Consider the following 12,960-nt stretch of genomic DNA (forward strand, 5'->3'; position numbering starts at 1 on the left):
TGTATTATGGTTGACTTAGTTGATTTAGTTTGTGGCAATTTGGGTTAATCCATCTAATTTATTTTCTCTACTGTAAGTTAGTGTTGGTGATTAAATTTAAATAAATGGCTTAATTGTTGATTTGCATAAACTTATTATTGTTATACTGTAATACATAAGAGATTCATAAAAGAAAATGCATAATAGATTCGATCAGCAAACATAAAGGAAAAACAAGACCATTACATAAGGAAAAGATTCAAAACAAGAAGAAGAAAATCAAATAAGCAGCAGCAGCAGCAATGAAACCGTCTGTAGTCTTCAATTGCTATTCATTGTTATCTTGTCCATACATTCTGATAAAACGTCCTTAGAATCCTGAAGCAATTTAATGATTTCTTTCAGATTTTCCCTCTTTCTAGCAACAAAAGGCGACTCTGCTAAAATCTTATCCATTTCTCCTTTATGACTAACCTTTAGTTCCATAAATATCTCTTTCTCAAATTCCTTGTTCACAAGATTTTCTACACTCTGCCGAAGATGAAGAGCCATACAATCAATCAACCTCCTCATAACAATCTTCCAGTAAGCAACCATTCTCATTTTCAGGTCAAAAGCTTGATGCAAAACATGCTGACGATTTCGAAGGTGACCAAGCTCAACCATCCCCACACCCGCAATGTTCATGCTTGATGTTCTGTACAACTCATTTTTAACTGTGGCGATGAAATTCTGTTGCTGTGAAATGAGATTATTGTAGGCATCTACATATTCAGGACTACAAGTTCCACAACCCAACTGCTAAACTGCTCTTTCATCTTTTCTATTGTGCTGTGAGCTGCTCTTGTAGTCAAGCTCTGAAGTTGCTGATAGTTCTGAGTGTACTGTTTCATAACACATATCATAGCAACTTCAATGTAATGACATACTTTTTCCACAAAGATTACAGGAATTGCCGAAATCGCTTCAACTTTCCTCCACAAGATTGCTTTAAAAGCAGAGTGAGGAAGGAAATTTGGCAATTGAATACCCTTGAATTCTTCCAAAACCTGAATCTCCTCCTCTAAAAAATCCTTAGGAGCATCCTGAGAGTAACTTTCAAACTCATTGAAGAATTGATTGAGCATTTCAGCTAATCTAGAAACTCAGTGCATGTTCTTATCATTTGGGTACTCTTCATATTCTCCGCTTATAAGGATTTTCCTCAATGACTCGACCCGATAATGCTCATGAAAGTAGACATAACCTCGTTAGGAGAGGTTGTAGTCTGAGGGATCTTATTCAGGTCTAAGATATATGCATTCAGCTTCTCATCAATCTTTCTAACAATCCCTGGCAAGCATCTGGCTATGAGAGTAGCTTGGATAATTGAAAGCTTTTGAGCCAGAACTGAAATACCCACCATTGATTTATCAATCCTGGATAGTAGAGGATGAGTATCAAACAGCAAAGCTTCTTCCTTTCGTGCTCCTTCATAAGATTCATCACCAATTCGATTCCTTACGCAGACATAGCCGAGGCCTATATTCACATCATCAGCAGTAACCTTCTCACGAAGTCCTTCTGGTGCCTTGTCAGCTTTTGTTACCACAGCAAGAGTCCTTGCGCCAGTCTTGTCAACTTTCTGCGACATTCTGATTGATTCGCAAGTCGCAAAATCAACAGTAGCTGATAAAACATTCAAGATAATACTCTCCTCCGGCTTTATATACTCCATGATGATTTCTGTAACCTGCTCATAGATGTTTTCAGGTTGGCCACGGACTGGAACTCTAATGATTCCAGGAAGATCAACCATTGTAAGATCAGGTACGCCTTGTTTCTTCACAACCAAAGTCAAGGGATTGTTAGAGATGCCCTTTCCATTGCCTGCAATCTCATCAGTAGCAAGATTAATTGCTTCAGCAACTCTGACTTCATCAGTTGTTATTGTTTTTCCCTTGAACTCCAGATAAAGCTCAGGCTTAGGGTCTGGGTGGTGTTGCAGCCTCATTATAAGGGGAACACGGGTGCAAATTCCCTGACCTCGCGGAAGGCTGATGCCTGCAAGTGATTCAAGAACACTAGACTTGCCTGAAGATTGATCGCCGACAACGACAATGGTGGGCAGCTGTATGCCCTCTTTAGTAACATTAAGGAGCCTAAGCTTGTCAACTGCATCAAGGAGAGGTCGGATATGATCATTGTAAGAAGTGAATATTGGTGTATTATCTTGTCCAGTAGGCTTCCCCCCATCCATTTTCACAAAGAAATAGTAACAGGGAGAATTATTAGATGATTCAAAGTAGTGGACTGAAATTGGAACCATTGAAATTTATAGGAGCTTCACAATTTCTTGAAAACATGAATGGACGATTACTCTTCTTATGCATAAGACTTGTTATAAAACAGCAAAATGACACTTGAAATAATCGTAGTAAAATAAAGTAAAGCAATAAAAACTACTAATAGGGGATAAATGGCAGATGCAGTGGATAATAACACTTCCTCTCTGCGCACTAAAAACTAGGTAACTATCTCCTCAGTTTCTTCAAAAAGTCTGATATAATTACATAATGAGTCGATGTTAAATATTCCAAATGCATTCCCTTGGCAAATTTTATATAAATTGTCAACAAAATTACCGATTTCTTAGCCAATTTTATAATTCCATCATGATTCAATTTTCAATACTCCAAACCTTCATGTAATTATGAATTAATTATGGGTAGACTAGACATAGAAAGATTGAAATACACATAAATTTGCAACACTCAGAATAAAATACGCATCCATCCAATCCACAATTGAATTTCTAAAGACAAATTCCAAAATGTTTGAGCTTTCAAATTGAGAACTTGGCAAGTGTTCAACATATATTCATTAACAATTACTGCAGCAAAAAGGCAATGTAACACTGACCAAACTAACACTAAAAGTTCCAAAAGAATTAGCAGCTGCAGCAGTGAAACTAGGCTTGATCACTGTCTACTGCCATCTTATCCATACATTCTGATAGAACCTCCTTGGACTCCTTCAACACCTTGATGCTTTCTTTCAGTTTTTCACGCTTACCAGCAATCGAAGGCGATTCTACTACCATCTTCTCTATAGATCCACCATGAGTATTCATTAAATCCTTAAATATCTCTTTCTCAATTTCCTTGCTTACAAGCATTTTAACTCTATGTTTAAGATGAAGGGCCATATAATCAACCAACCTCCTCAAAACAATTTTCCAGTATGCAACCATTCTCATTTTCAGGTCAAAAGCGTGATGCAAATGCTTCTGGGTTGTAAGATGCCCAACTTCAACCACTCCAATACCTTTAATTTCTACCCTGATTAGTCCCTTCCGCAGATCCTCGGTGAATTTATGTTCTTGAGACATGAGTGCATTCCATTCGCTTATGTATTCAGGACTACAAGTATAATCTGTCATCTTCTCAATTTCGACAATCTCAATAACCCAATTGGTTGACTGCTCTTTCATCTTTGCAATAGTGTTATGGCCTGCTTTTGTGATCATAGACTGGAGTATGTGATAATTCTGTGAGTGATTCTTCAGCACTGATATCAGTACACCTTCAATGTAACGCCATACCTTTTCGACAAAGGATAAGGGAATGCTTGATATACCTTCAACTTTTCTCCACAGGATAAATCTGAAAGCTGAGTGAGGAAGGAAATTAGGCAATTCAATACCTTTAGCTTCCTCCAAAACCTCAATCTCTTCCATTAGAAACTTTTTTGAAGGATCATCTTGAGAGCAACTCTGAAGCTCATCAAATAATTGATTGACCATTTCAAGCATTCTAGCAGTGCAGTGCATATTATTATCATCAGGGTACTCCTCATATTCTCCGGCTAAAAGGATTTTCCTCAAAGACTCTTTAGCAGAACCAATAATGTCCATAAAACCTGACATAACCTCATAAGACGTGGACATAGTCTTAGGCATCTTACTCAGCTCTATGATATTTGCATTCAGCTTCTCATCAATCTTCTTCACAAGCACAGGCAAGCATCTAGCTATAATAGTTGCCTGAATAATTGACAACTTCTGAGCAAGAACTGAAATACCCACCATAGATTTATCAATCCTGGATATAAGAGGATGAGTTTCGAACAACAGAGCTTCTTCTTTCCGTGCATCTTCATAAGATTCATCCTCAATTCGATTCCTTACACAGACATAACCAAGGCCAATATTCACATCATCTCTAGTAACCTTCTCAAAGAGGCCTTCTGGTGCCTTATCAGCTTTGGTTACAACAGCAAGAGTCCTCTCGCCAGTACTGTCAACCTTCTGCGACATCCTAATAGACTCACAGGTAGCAAAATCAACAGTAGCTGATAAGACATTAAGGATAATACTCTCCTCAGGTTGTATATACTCCATTATCATTTCAGCAATCTGCTCATAAATGTTATGAGGTTGTCCATGTACAGGAACCCTAGTGATTCCAGGAAGATCAACCATAGTAAGATCAGGGACCCCATTTTTCTTAACAACTAAAGTCAAGGGATTGTTTGATATACCTTTTCCAATGCCGGCAATCTCATTAGTAGCACTATTGATGGCATCAGATACACTATCTTCATGAGTTCTCACTGTTTTGCCATTGAACTCCAAGTAAAGCTCAGGTTTAGGGCCTGAATGTTGTTGGAGGCGCATTATAAGAGGGACTCTAGTGCAAATTCCGTGGCCGCGAGGAAGGCTGATTCCGGCAAGCGATTCAAGAACACTAGACTTGCCTGAAGATTGATCGCCGACAACAACAATGGTGGGAAGTTGTATGCCCTCTTTAGAAACCTTATGAAGCCTAAGCTTATCAACAGCATCAAGAAGAGGGCGGATATGATGATTGTAGGATGCGAGCAATGGTACATTATCTTCTCCGGTAGTCTTTCCTCCGCCCATTTTAGTTACAAGAAATTAATATAGATGGAAAGCGAATGATCGAAAGAGAGCGGGAAAGGAGAGAAATTGAGAGGGGTTTGAGAACGACGATGGGGTTTGGTTTGGGGATTTTGTTGGATAACTGTCTGTAATTCAGAAACTGCTGATTTTGATAACTCGGAAACTGAAGATTGTATTGAGAGAGATTTTATTGGGTATGAATAGAAGAATTTCAACATTTGTTCAAATACATATTTTCTCCCGCGTCTTGGAAAAGGTGACATGATTTGAAATTTGTAGGGTACCAAATATTAATGGAATGAAGACTATTATTACCAGGACTTTGCATCACCCAACTACAAAAAGAGCTGACCTGGTTCATTTTTTTAACAAATATTTGAGTAAATTTGAATTTGTAATATACTTTTCTAGAGTGGATTGCCCTCTATTAGACAATTTTGCTGTTTTCATATTTTTTTTTCAAAAACTGAATTTTTTTTCTCTTTCGATCAAAACTGAAATTCTGAAAATAATTAATAAATTACAATCGAGAATCCCGGAAACGGATGATTACGAGTGTGAAAATTTGGACGTGGTACATTTTTCATGAAAATTTACGTTATTGAATGGTTTCTTTTCCGATCAAAACTGAAATTCTGAAAATAATTGATGAGTTACAACCCGAGAACCTCGAAAATGAATGATTACAAGTCGAAAAAATTGGACGAGGTACATTTTTTGCGAATTTTTTTTTACCATAGGCGGTCACAATTTCCGCCTGACCAATGACCAGGCGGTTTCCCTGACCGTCTAAGAAAAAAAACGCAAAAAAGATAAAATTTCAGTTTTCTTCCATGTTTCAGTCCACGTTATCACAATTTTATTTTATATATTATTATTACAAAATTGTACAATTTTGAGACTATTGTAATTAGGCCCTTTAGTATTTGACAGGGCAATAGCTTAATTTTCATATTCTTTGTTTTCCTACAAACTAGTGTATACCCGTGTGCATCAACGGTAGGGCTGACCATAGTCTGGTCCAATCCGAGGATTTTAGGGATTCGGTTCCGATCCAATTATTCTATGATTTGGATAAATTTCTAATGTTTTTAATTCTAAAAATAAATTAAAAATATAATTTACAAAATAATAAAATATAAAAATATATTTTCATACCTATAACTTCATCCAAATAATATTCACATCTACCAAAATATAACAAAAAATCTCTATTGGTCTCCACTACATAAAACTTTAATATCAACAAAAAAAAAAAAAAACAAATTGTTTTAGTACAATAAATAGGTTTTACAAACATAAATAACAATGTGTACAATCTTAAATATTAATTTCAAATTAAATAAATCAATTGGTAAACCAAATCGCGGAGAAAGAATAATATTATCTGGATGAACTCAACCTGATGTGTAATGAAACAATTGGTTGCATTGAGAATGAAGGTAACTATAATTTCTCTAATTACTTATCATTTCTCTTGTTGCAAGTTGCAAACCGATTAACGGTGTGGAGGCAGTGGAGTAGTAGCAGCCTAGTGTCATGGCTAGGTTTGAGCCAGGTCAAAACCTTGTGCGGTGCCAAGACTTTCCCCAAGCCTTGGCCAACCAAATCCTATCGAAGGGGTCTATCTCCTTTAAGCGTCTCGTCAATACGTCTATCGGTATTCTGTCTCGGAGGGTCTCCCTATATATAAACCTCGCCATAAAATGGATACACAATATTAGCTATCTTGGAGTCCATAGAGTTCCCTTCTATGGAGACATCCACCTCCCTTCATGAAGAACGTATGCTCGACTCTCCTAGTCCATAGTGGACTAGAGTGGATCGCTTAAGCCAATGCTGAAAACTAACCTAAGGGGTGGCGGAGAACGAATAGCAGTGTATCTTTGTCTCATATTGTCACGTCTGTGTCTAAATTTCTAAAATTTATATTTTTAATATTAGTATATATTATAATTATTGGGTAGATGATATTAATTTGGTGTTATAGGAAAAATTTGGAGTTAATTCGATGGTTTTAGATATAAATTAAAAGTTTAGATAATTTTTAAAAGATTATAGAAAGATGAAGGATCAAACGTGATATTTGCCAAATGTTTTCAAATTATTCCAGAGAATACGCTGATCATTATCTTCATTTTATCTTTTCTTTTCTTTTTTCTTATCCTTTTAAATTCATCAGTTTTCTCTCAACCGTTTCTCTACCGTTTCTTTGATTTACGGAGATTCGACCGTTCGAATCACTCGAAATTGAAACCATGGCATCCTTATACATAGATCTAAGTCCTAACCGAAGAGTTTTTGAGTTTCGGCAGTGTTTGAAGGGAAATGCCTTAGACAGAATTTAGAGGCGAATCGATCGGGTGTATTTTGTTCAATTAGTGACTAAGGTAAGTAACTATCAGCTATATTTTGAGTTTTATATATATATATATATATATATATATATATATATATATATATATATAATCAAAGAAGTTGCAGAAATTCATATTTTAGGGTTATGCAGGAATTTTGTAAAATTAGGGTTTTTCATGATTTTGTTTTTTATTATAAAATTACGGTTCAAATGAAGCTATTGATTATGCTTCTATGTGAATTTCAGATTTTACTTGATTATGTTGATTTAAGGCTTAATTTGGTTGATTTACATATATACATATATGTTTTTGGTTTTAATATATATCTATATTGAACAAAATGAATTTGATGATTTCTTACGAATTGTTTTTGGATTGAGAAATCTGTTGCGGTTATTGTTGTTATTATTTTGGATTGAAGTCAAAATATGATTTTTATGATACAAAAGGGCTAGTTGAAGCCAAATGATTTATGATTATGAAATAGTTTGGAATTTGATTGTGAAAGGAAATTTGAGCACGTTATGATTTTATGATTTTATATCCATCGAGAGCTATCCGGATCGGTGGTTCCATATTTGAAGACCATGTTCAGTGAGGGACATGGCATGTGTACACAGTTTGAAAGACCTATTGGGTATGGCAAAGAAGTGTCGGGTAAGACCATATGGGATAGGCAATGTTAAGAGACGTCTCGACTATATATGTGGTTATGGATTGATATTTCAGGGGAGAAACTCGAGGATGGATACAATGTTTTAAGTTCATTTGGTTTATGTTTTCGGTTATGATTGATTTTGATATAAGGTTTTACGTTTGATTTGATTACGAGGTTTGATAAAACATTCATTTGATTATAAATTGGTTTGATGAAACGTTTATTTGTTTTGATTCGTTTTGACAAGATGCATTATAGATATAAAATTATATGAACTTAAGTTTTGAGTATATTTTATAAGGTTTTGATTAAATCCTTTTATAAATGTATATATGTAGCTATGTTAAGTAAAGTTGGGTTTTATAGCTGATAGTTTCTTACTGAGATTTTTGTCTCACGTTTTTAAATGTTTAAATGTTTATAGGTGATAAAGTACAAGATATAGAGAAGGTTACCTACTGATTAGGCGAGGTTGGAGACTCCTAAGTATTGATTATGATCTTTCTATTTAACGCCCGATGCCGATTGAGGTCGTCTAGGGTCGGGTGTGACAGTTTGATATCAGAGCTCTAGGTTAAATTCTTCGGACCTAAGGTTGATAGTAATTGAGGAATATCGATATGTGGTAATACCGAAGAAATAATCGATAGTAATTGAGGAATATGAATATTTGGTGATAGTTAAGAAATAATTTGGAATTTTTCGAGGATTGAGTAACTAGCTAATGAGGGAGATTTGATGGTGAGTAAAATATTGGGTGTATGAAAATTCGTAAATGATTTGATATTTGGCGATGGGTTACATACATGATATTAAGTATGACGTGGAGTTGGTATTTGCGAGTTTCATAGTTAGTTTACAACCATATATCTATGAGATATAAGTAAATTAGAACTTTGAGCTAGAAATAATAGAGAATTGTCTATATAGGTGCTGCGGGAGAATCAGATTCGTATATGAATCTTATGATGCATTTTTCGACCAGATATATGTCGAATCTGTCATGGAGTCCTAAATGAAAGTTCTTTATTATTATCTTACGTTTCCAAGGGTTTTTGAATCGCCTTAATCGGACTCCGTATGAAAAGGTTATGCTGAAAACGACATATGTTGGTCATTTTAGCGTTAAACCAGAATTTGGTTTTTGCTTTGATTTTTCTCCTTATTTGAGAGACATTGCTACTGGTTTACATGATAAGTTGGTCTTCTTAGGACTATAGGAAATTGAGGAAATGATAAAGTGATCAATTGAAGATAATAGATATGAGAGTGAGAAAGATAAAATATGGAGGTTTCATTTAATGGGTTTGGAAGTTGATTAATGATTGAGAGATTATAACATGAATTTAGTATATTATAGAATCTTAAGTTGAATAAATGAGATCTGAAATTTAAATTACTGTTTTCTTGGTGAACTTCATTGGGTTGAGGTTTAGAATTATTGAAAGTTATATAAATGATGTTTAGAGATATACCGATGTTAGTGGTAATAAGAAGTAAAGTGGGAGAATATCGAGGAATTAATTAAGATATGAATTTTGAGGACAAATTTTTCTGATCTTAATCACAGTTTGAGGTAGGAAATTAAGAGATAAATATGATTGTTAATAGCAGTTATTTTTAGTTGAAGTTTGTGTGATTATGGTTTAAGTTTATATAAGGATCAAATTGAGTGTTTATAGGTCAAATAAGAAAATCGAATGATATTATAGATTTATTGACTTTTATGGGTATAAAGATATTATTTGAAGTTTGGAGAAAAAAAAAATTGGTTATCGTAATTTAGGTACTCTATCTTCCTTGGTTATATGGTTTGGAGGAAAGATTGAAGTTTCTTTAGATTGATAAATGATATATATAGTGGTGATAAAAAAAATAGCATGTTAGCTTAATTGATTTTAAGGAGTTAAATGGAGAATTACAAGAGTGATGTTGACATTAAGATTTTATGAAATGACTCTTATTGATAGTAAATGGTATTATAGTAATAAAGTTTATATTTGATTGATGAAGATTGAGTTAATAATATGAATCATGATTGGAGTGAAAGATTATAGATACAAGTATTATTATTATGATGAAATAAGATTATATATTGAATCAAATCATTGATTTGGATTATTTGAAGTTTAGGAAAAATATAATACTAGTGGTTCGAACGTGATTTTTTGAAGTCTATAGAAGTTGGAGATAGGTGAAATATATTTGATATATATATATATCATATTATATAAAGGTGAATAAATGATATTTGAAGTTTTATTGTGGATTATGGTGATCAAATTAATTAGGTTGAAATTGAGAGTTACTAAGAGTTATGTATACATCATTGGTCCAGTGATGTGGATATGGATAAAGGATTGAGTTAATGGAAGGAAACATTAGAATTTGTGGTTTTATGCTGATTATGAGGAATCTTGATAATGTGAAATAATTTTGTGATCTTGGAGATTATTTGAGGAAGAGAATTTAGATTAGAGAATGTGAATTTCGAGGACGAAATTTCTTAAGGTGGGGAGAATTGTCACGTCTGTGTCTAAATTTCTAAAATTTATATTTTTAATATTAGTATATATTATAATTATTGGGTAGATGATATTAATTTGGTGTTATAGGAAAAATTTGGAGTTAATTCGATGGTTTTAGATATAAATTAAAAGTTTAGATAATTTTTAAAAGATTATAGAAAGATGAAGGATCAAACGTGATATTTGCCAAATGTTTTCAAATTATTCCAGAGAATACGCTGATCATTATCTTCATTTTATCTTTTCTTTTCTTTTTTCTTATCCTTTTAAATTCATCAGTTTTCTCTCAACCGTTTCTCTACCGTTTCTTTGATTTACGGAGATTCGACCGTTCGAATCACTCGAAATTGAAACCATGGCATCCTTATACATAGATCTAAGTCCTAACCGAAGAGTTTTTGAGTTTCGGCAGTGTTTGAAGGGAAATGCCTTAGACAGAATTTAGAGGCGAATCGATCGGGTGTATTTTGTTCAATTAGTGACTAAGGTAAGTAACTATCAGCTATATTTTGAGTTTTATATATATATATATATATATATATATATATATATATATATATATATATATATAATCAAAGAAGTTGCAGAAATTCATATTTTAGGGTTATGCAGGAATTTTGTAAAATTAGGGTTTTTCATGATTTTGTTTTTTATTATAAAATTACGGTTCAAATGAAGCTATTGATTATGCTTCTATGTGAATTTCAGATTTTACTTGATTATGTTGATTTAAGGCTTAATTTGGTTGATTTACATATATACATATATGTTTTTGGTTTTAATATATATCTATATTGAACAAAATGAATTTGATGATTTCTTACGAATTGTTTTTGGATTGAGAAATCTGTTGCGGTTATTGTTGTTATTATTTTGGATTGAAGTCAAAATATGATTTTTATGATACAAAAGGGCTAGTTGAAGCCAAATGATTTATGATTATGAAATAGTTTGGAATTTGATTGTGAAAGGAAATTTGAGCACGTTATGATTTTATGATTTTATATCCATCGAGAGCTATCCGGATCGGTGGTTCCATATTTGAAGACCATGTTCAGTGAGGGACATGACATGTGTACACAGTTTGAAAGACCTATTGGGTATGGCAAAGAAGTGTCGGGTAAGACCATATGGGATAGGCAATATGAAGAGACGTCTCGACTATATATGTGGTTATGGATTGATACTTCAGGGGAGAAACTCGAGGATGGATACAATGTTTTAAGTTCATTTGGTTTATGTTTTCGGTTATGATTGATTTTGATATAAGGTTTTACGTTTGATTTGATTACGAGGTTTGATAAAACATTCATTTGATTATAAATTGGTTTGATGAAACGTTTATTTGTTTTGATTCGTTTTGACAAGATGCATTATAGATATAAAATTATATGAACTTAAGTTTTGAGTATATTTTATAAGGTTTTGATTAAATCCCTTTATAAATGTATATATGTAGCTATGTTAAGTAAAGTTGGGTTTTATAGCTGATAGTTTCTTACTGAGATTTTTGTCTCACGTTTTTAAATGTTTTAATGTTTATAGGTGATAAAGTACAAGATATAGAGAAGGTTACCTACCGATTAGGCGAGGTTGGAGACTCCTAAGTATTGATTATGATCTTTCTATTTCATGCCCGATGCCGATTGAGGTCGTCTAGGGTCGGGTGTGACACATATAGTGTTCTGTATACCAACAGGGTCTCCACCATCAATATACGTTGATATGTTCCATACACCACTCATTGTAGCCTTGCTAATGCTTAGAGTTGAGTTTGCTTATGCCAAACCCCCTTTACATTCTCCCCCACTTAGAGAACCAACGTCCCCATTGCTCGGTCTTGCCTCCTCAAGAGAGAGTTTCACTTTCTACTCGAACGATATCGAGGTTCCGCCAAGTTGTCTGCACTCTTGTTTCCCAACTGTTCTTTACTCGCATTTGAACTCTGCTTGTGTTTCCATGTTGTTCGCTTCTTCTGGAAATGGTTTCAATTTCAACCATCATTATGTTGTTCTTGCAATAGGTAACTTGAATGTCTTCGTCCGAAGAACTTTTATCACGTTGCAATTGTAAAACCATTCCTCAATAATAGTAAAAGTAATTTTTCAAAGTTTATGTAATTTTGAAAAATTCTATTCTATTATCAAGGGTTTTCATCCGAGTATTCTTTCTCTATTTAGGGTCTTTCATCTCACTCTTCTTTTATAATACATCATAATTTAGCACACCCTTCTACCATAATATACCACAAAGGGGTCCATACGGATCCAATTCCCCCAATGTCCCCTCCCCCATTGGAGGAATCGTTGTGCCCAACGATTGGGGTTAAGGGGTTTGGTACGTCGACTTGCCATTGAAACCTTCACAAACTCTAACTGTCTGACATTTGCTCCAGTTTCCAGTTGGTCACTGATGCGAGTCAAATTGTTCTTATAAAAGAGTCAAAACAACTTGTGCTTAATAGTTTATTGGACTAAATGATTTGAAATTATAGGCTTATTATGTTTATTTTACATTTGCAGGTCCATATAT

General features: G+C 33.9%; 1 protein-coding gene and 1 pseudogene across 1 annotated transcript; both read right to left on the minus strand.

The window, feature by feature from the left end:
- Window positions 1–300: 300 nt before the first annotated feature.
- LOC136207335 (dynamin-related protein 4C-like) lies at window positions 301–2,218 on the minus strand (annotated as a pseudogene).
- Window positions 2,219–2,741: 523 nt separating this feature from the next.
- Window positions 2,742–5,097, minus strand: LOC136206385 (dynamin-related protein 4C-like). The gene has a single exon (XM_065997413.1). The coding sequence runs from the start codon at window positions 4,880–4,882 to the stop codon at window positions 2,930–2,932; it is 1,953 nt and encodes a 650-aa protein (XP_065853485.1). The 5' UTR covers window positions 4,883–5,097; the 3' UTR covers window positions 2,742–2,929.
- Between the last annotated feature and the right edge of the window lie 7,863 nt (window positions 5,098–12,960).

Source organism: Euphorbia lathyris, chromosome 9 (genome assembly GCF_963576675.1).
Source record: "Euphorbia lathyris chromosome 9, ddEupLath1.1, whole genome shotgun sequence".
NCBI classification, from domain to species: domain Eukaryota; kingdom Viridiplantae; phylum Streptophyta; class Magnoliopsida; order Malpighiales; family Euphorbiaceae; genus Euphorbia; species Euphorbia lathyris.